The sequence below is a fragment of the Cibotium barometz genome, chromosome 39 (genome assembly GCF_041138505.1).
Source record: "Cibotium barometz isolate CiBa-2024 chromosome 39, ASM4113850v1, whole genome shotgun sequence".
Lineage (NCBI taxonomy): Eukaryota > Viridiplantae > Streptophyta > Polypodiopsida > Cyatheales > Cibotiaceae > Cibotium > Cibotium barometz.
The window spans coordinates 24,947,222-24,954,002 of record NC_141084.1 but is presented as its reverse complement, the minus strand read 5'-3'; the positions used below and the strand labels follow the sequence as shown (position 1 = coordinate 24,954,002).

Genomic DNA, 6,781 nt, shown 5'->3' with positions numbered 1-6,781 from the left:
CTCTTGACCTACCTTGATAATGTGTGTTACTCCCAAAAATACATTTATTTTTATAGCTGAATTTATCCCACTCATAGAAGGATGGATTGATAGCCTTTTTATTAATGTAACAAGAAGCTTGTTATTTTCTCTTATTCAACATTAATTTATCCAAATCTAGAATATAGGTCTCTATCCATTACATAGTTTTACAAGTTTTGCACCTCTTTTTGTTGAATATTAATGAACTTACATAAACTTGCCATTTACTCCTATTCTTGATAATAACATAACAAAGGTTAAGATGCTTGCACTTTTATGATCATCAATGAATTAAACCATGCCTAGAGTTGCATCTTTTTCTCTTACAAGATCTATTGATGTACGCACAATCACATCTTACATTTATTAAGAAAATAAGACTATTGAATGCATGTGCTCATTTTAACTAGAAACATGACCATATTCTAATTAATAATGTGAATGTTATGGTGGCCATTTGAAGTGTGATGTTTTTGGAGCCTCTTTATAATCTACACTATGGCCATTTGAATTACGTTGTTTGGAGCCTGTTTATGATTTGCGCTAGTGCACCTTTAATGGCCACACCTTTTATGTTAATTATTGAAATATGGTCATGTTTGTAGTCAAAATGACTGTAATGCGATGAGTGATCAAAATATATTGCCTAAATCTTGAAATTGGACACTTAATTTTTAAGTATATTAATTAAATTTGTGTTGTGTAGTAAACAATATGTTATCGACAAGAAGATTACATGTTTTCTAAGTAACATTAATGAAAAAAATGCATAATGGATGTTTCATTGTGAAAGAAAGATAATGGGTGTTACTTCATGAGAGAAAGAATTAGGTTCTACATGGTGCATAAAAAGCTCACAAAATTTACAAAATTACCCAAAAAGCTTGCAGGAAAAGGTTTTCAAAAAATGAAACCATATTGAATGCATGTGATCATTTTGACACTTTTTGACCACTCATTTACATCATTCGTATTCTCTTCTTTTCATTTCAAGTAGTGTTTTCAACACCTAAGTTTCACATATTGTAACTAAATTTGTAAAATGTTATCCTTGTAAAACAAAGACAAGTGAAGATTTCAATTGTGATTTCTCAATTTCACCCAAGATACACAAGTATATATTTTGATTGGGATTTCTCAATTACACTAAGGATCTTTACTGACTCCCATGCCATGGGTGGGGAGTGGTAGTGTGGATGAAGAAATTTCCCTACCAGTGCTTTGACACTCTCCGCCCACCGTCCATTGTTTTTTTTTTGGGCATGGGAGTGGTGAGTTTGTAAAAGCATGTTCAAGCATCGAGGGTGGAGCGCATCGTCGTTTGCAAGCTAGAAGGGAAACCCCCCTCGTCCACGAAGGGCCCGAATTCGTGCCACTTAGCTTTCCAGTAATGCTGCAACCGGCATGCTTGTGTGAATGTTATGAGGAGTGAACGTTATGACGAGCTCCGACATCTACTATGGCTCCATTGGCATGCTCTAGGCTCAGCCAACAACCTCAATTGCACCTAAATGGCACTTCACTCGAGAGATCATTACATGGAGGATCAAGTGCAAAAAACAATGAAGTATTTTTTTTTGGGATAGGTAAGAGGGCATATTAGACGTAGGAAACAAGGCCTACATAGCTGTGTCGTCGATTCTCTCGTCTTCGCTTTTTGCTTCTGCCTTTCGCCATAGCCAGAGTTCCTGTTTTTTTTTTTCTCTCCTTCCTGTGATGCCATAGCCATAGCCATAGCCATTGCCCCCCCCCCCCCCCCCCCGGGTCTGCAATTCTCTTTGCTTCGCCCCTATCTCCCCGTCTTCCTTAAATGTAAGCATCGCATCCTGCAATCGGACGGTCGAAAAGAGGGAATCAAGGTTCCTCCGCCTTAGCTCTCGAGCTTCTGCTTTCCACGATCTGTTCTAGGGTTTGTTCTCTTCTGTTGAAGCATTCTGTTGCAGCAATTTTTTGCATTTGGGTGCCGCATAAATGCAAGCAGATTGAAGGGAGATAGCGGGGAAAGGAGGGCAACTATGCCGTCCGGCCGCAAGGCCCGCGGCTCTCGCCATCGCTCGCATAAACAGCATCAGAAACAGAAGCTCGAAGAGCACTCCGACTACGATGAGGACTCCAATTTGAGCCATGGGCCTACTCCATCGCCATGGGCCATGGAGCCTTTGCCGCCCCATGTGGAAGGGCCGCCCGTGCTTAAGCAGGATGCAGAATCCGTAGAGTCCCTGCCCCGGGGCATCAACAAGAAAGAAGCACCCTTGAAGGCATTGCGAGTCCAGCTCCCACCACCAGTCAAACGTAAGAAGGGGGCCACAGCCAGAATCGCCACAGACACTGGTGCAGCGAATTCTGCCACTGCCACTTCCCTGGACCGTTGGGACGGTGGTGATTTGCAGGTCGATGAAACCCCAGCTTACTTCTACGCCGGCAGAGGAGAATTGGAGGTGGCGGCTTATGAGCTCAAAAACTCCAACCACAAAGCAGAGGTGCTAGCAAATGGCACCGGAAGCAAGGATTTTAAATGTGACGGGAACATGAAGACGAGTAAGTGGAAAAGTCACCCTGAAGGAAACAGATCAAGCACTGTGATTGATGCCCTTGGGCAGCAGGTGGAAGCATCCTTAAGTAACTCAAACGTGCATACCAAACAGAATGCCACCCACCAGAAAGGTCTTTCAGAGCTGGTGGAGCATAATGAGACCGATAAATCTACACCCAGTATAGATATGAATGCTGCGAAGGGATCAAAACTGGGTTCTAGTGCATTGGAGAAAGGCCCAGAGAGTGGTGCAGCAACCCAGCTATCTCATACCACATTCAAAGTCCAGCCAGAATGGAAGCAAGGAAAGGCAAATGATTTGGACTTGAGTTCAAGTCCCAAGCTACACGTTTCCAGGCCCAAAAAATATGAAGGATCGCAGATGTCTCGAAGATCTGAAGATTTTCTGCAAATTGTAAGCAGAGATGATGCTGAAGTTCTGGAGAAGCTTCAGAATGCTGCTGGGAAAGGTAAGTTCTCCATTGTACATGCTGCCAGTATGGTTTCTGTATGTGCATAAAATGCCATCAGAGACTTTTTGTCAAGGAGTAACACTACCCCTAGTCTGAGGATAGTTTTGGCAAATGTCAGAAAAGGTATCACTATTTATAGAAATCTTGTAGCTTGAAGTCGAGTGCTGTGCGCATTTGCTTGTGCTTAGAAGAGAAGCTGCAAAGCTGTGTCATGCAGCAGGCAGCTGGATCTGGCAGCTAAGAGGGGACCAGGGGCTAGGTAGCTGCTTGAGGCAGCTCAACCTGGGTAGCAACTGTTGGTTAGGGCAAGAGATCAGCAAACTGATGATGGTATAAACATTAGAAGGGAGGGAAGCAGCAAAGCAGCAAGCAGCAAGCAGCAACAGAGCACCAAGGGTCCGAGAAGGGTGCTTGTGCAGGCAGGAAGGGGAAAAGTACATCGTAGCCTGAGGGAAAGAAAAAGATTTCTCTTATTTTGTCTCATCTTTTTCCTCCTGCTTAGCTTCCTGGATTAATTACAATTTTGAAGTATTTGTGAACGGATGTTTTATGGATTAATCTTACTCTACCTTTTAGGTACTGATTGGGCACTTCAAGAAGACAATCGGAACCTGGAGCTCGAGAGAGAACTTGAAAATAGGATCAGGCGCAGAAGAGAAGAATCTGGGGAGAGAGAGAAGTGGAGGGAGGATGAGAAAGAGAAGGGTATCAGACGGCACCATCATCAGAAAGAAGAGCGGTATAAAGAGGAGAGTAGGCACAGGGAGGAGAAGAATCAAGAGGAGAAGCCCAAGGAGGATGCGAGTAAGGGGATTGACAGCAGACAGAAAGATGACAAGCACAAGGAGAACCGGTACATGGAAAGCAAGCTCAAAGAAGAGAAGCAGAAGACTGAGAGGAATCATCAGTTGCTGGGCAGGGATGTTAAGGAACACAAAGAGAATCGTAAGGTTGACAAGGATGAGAAAAGCATAGATGGGAGACTAAGAGGAGATAGACATAAGGTAGAGAAAGAAAAGGATAATAGACAGAAAGAGGACAGGGATGCCAAACAGAAGGACAGTTTTAGGGATGGTAGGCACAGGTTTGATAAAGACAAAGAAGAAAAGCTCAAAGATGAGAAAGTTCAAGACTACAGACATAAGGAGCAAAAGCTCAGAGAGGATCATTTTGAACGCCACAAGGAAGAGAACAGTTGGAGTGTGAGGTTTCAAGATGAGAAAGAGAAGCAAGTAAGACCCTGGGACAAGGTTGATAGGCCAAGGGATAGAGACAAAGAGGAAAGGCTTGAAACAATCAAGGAAGGAAAGGTGAGAGAAGAGAGAGCTAATAATTCAAATAGGGAGGATTTAAAGGATGAGAAGGGGAGCCATGGCAAGAAAAAGGGTGAAGGGGAGCAGGAGGATACAAGCAGGACTGATAAGGTTCAAGGTAAGAGACAAAAGACTAATAAACAGCAAGATGGGAGGGATGTAGATGAAAGAGTAAAGGCTGGCAGTAGGTGCAGGGATGACAGGGAGGGGGAGAGCAGACAAAGAGAAGCCATAACTAAGGAAGAGAAGCTACACGATTGTAAAGATGGTGATGAAAGCCAAAGAGTTGATCATAGGCAGAGAAGCAAAGGTGAGAAGGTTGCCATGGACAGGCTAATAGACTTGAGAGAGAAGACTGAGAGGGAAAAGGGTGGCGCTGAAAGGCCTGCTGATGTAAACAGATTAGGTGACAAGGAGGTCAAGCAAGCAGATGTGCATGGAAAATCCAGTGAGAGATTGGATGGTAGGAAAGAGGATAACAAACAGGGCGATGGGTGGTGGGCAAAGGGTAGTGGGCATTTTGACATGGACAGAGACTTCTATTTGAGCCAGGATGAGCCTGGCATTCAAAGCAAGGATTCGGCTGATCAGGTGCGGGTCAAAAAAGCCCGTGACCGAGAGGCTAGAGGAGACAGGAAGGTAGTTGAGAAACATACCGTACAAGAAGGGGATCGAAGGGTCACTAAAGCCTCAAGGGATGACACAGAGGATCAAGAGAGGGCCTTCTCTGTGGTTGCCAGCTCTGGAGCAATGGTTGCACACAAACCTGAACGTCGGCTTAAGAGGACCAGGGATTTTGGTACAGTAGACTCAGCTATTACAGAAAAGAGTCATGAAAGGTAACGGCTTCATCATCTACTAGGTTATCATCAATGTCAAGTTTCCCTTTTAAGTGACTTACATTCATCACACTTTTTTAAAATTAAGTTTTCTGTTCAGATCTCTTTGTTTAAGAGGAACTCATATGCTTTTCTGTACATGATCCTTGTGAGCATGTGGCTTGGAGATAGGTGGCACTAGATAGGCTGCTGGTGCAGATATTAGAAGCAGCAAGTAAGTGATAAAGTCGAGCAAGGGTTGAGAGGGAAACAGGCAGTGCTGGGTTTCAAAGAAACCCTATACAATGCCATGTCCTCTGGTGACCAGCTGTCCAAGGAGAAGCAATCAGGCGCCTCTTCGAATTCTGCCACCCCTCTTTATAAGGAGGTGCCTCAACCTGCTTTTCTCCAAAAACTAAAAGCAATAGCAAAAGCACATCCTCCAAATAAAAATTATTATTTTATCATCAAAGGTTTTAAAACCTTATAAACTTTAAAATCCTTTTGTCCCTTTCACACTTGGGCTGGCCACACATGAGTTTCTTCTCGATTCCAAGTTGATGCCGTTCACACTTACCATCCCGTGCCCGTGCCTGTGCCCACTTGCTTACTGTTCAGAGGAAAACACAGGGTCGTAACATCAACTTTTCCATTCAGCTGGTGATGTTATACAGCAGGAGCCCATCAATGTCAGTCTCCTAGAAATCCTCTCAACTTCACACAGCTGATTATGCTGTGGAAAAGAAAAATAATGAAAAGAAAAGATATATTAATGTCTACGGAAGGCCAGATTGGCCTATGAGACAAATCTGTATACAACAAGTCCATGTCCTGAGTATCATGGAAAGAAAAACTGAAATGAAAAGCTAATCCTAGTCATATGCAGCTCACTATGTAGTCATTGTCTAGCATGCTATACATGTACAATCATGATAGGTGGTATACTACTTATTCCACCCAGTGGATATGGTGGGGTGTAGTACATCATACATGGGGCATGGGGCGAGGAGGACTCTCACATCTGATGTGCCCTGGTGTAGCCTCTGGACTCTCTCCTCCATAGCTCTGCGGTATTGTGCCTGGATCTGGGCAGAATGGGCCTGATGGAGTAGTGGTGGTTTCCTGGCAGCTCTGATCTCCGAGGCTCTCTGTAGTGTGAGCCCTTGTTGGGGGTAGATGATATGGGGGGAGGGAGAGGGATGTGGCTCCCTGATAGGCTTGAAGAAGCTGGTGATCTGTGGCTTTGCACTTTTAGAAGCCTCTCTCTATGTTGGTGTAGCTCAAGGAGGAGGAAAAGGCCTAAGCATCTCTGATCAGGATACTCCATCACCCGGCTAAGTGGGCCAAAACCCTCTCTGAACAAGCAATGGTGTCTTCCTCTGATCTCATAATATATAGGGCATCTGCATATGTAATGCTCCTCTGCCTCTACCTCTCTGTGGCATAATCTGCATACTCTGTCCTTTCTAGGGGTCCGTGTTGCTCTCCCTGCCTCAATCTCTAGAGTGTGAGGAAACTCTAATTTGACCAATAGTCACCCTCATAGCGTGAGATATGTGTACATCCATATAGCCTGGGCATCTAAGTTATCTAACAAATCCATCCTTTGTGAATCTAAGGAAA

At 44.0% G+C, this 6,781-nt stretch overlaps 1 protein-coding gene across 3 annotated transcripts in view; it reads left to right on the top strand.

Annotated features, from left to right (window-relative positions):
• The first annotated feature begins 1,606 nt into the window (after positions 1-1,606).
• Positions 1,607-6,781, top strand: part of LOC147615919 (uncharacterized) — a 65,183-nt gene continuing 60,008 nt past the window's right edge. For all 3 annotated transcript variants that reach the window (XR_015262658.1, XR_015262657.1, XM_086778554.1), the window contains exons 1-2: positions 1,607-3,024; positions 3,604-5,179. Coding sequence is in view for 1 of the 3 variants with exons in the window: in XM_086778554.1 (XP_086634680.1) it covers positions 2,037-3,024; positions 3,604-5,179 (2,564 nt within the window). In the remaining 2 variants the exon portion in view is untranslated. The remainder of the gene's footprint in view (positions 3,025-3,603; positions 5,180-6,781) is intronic.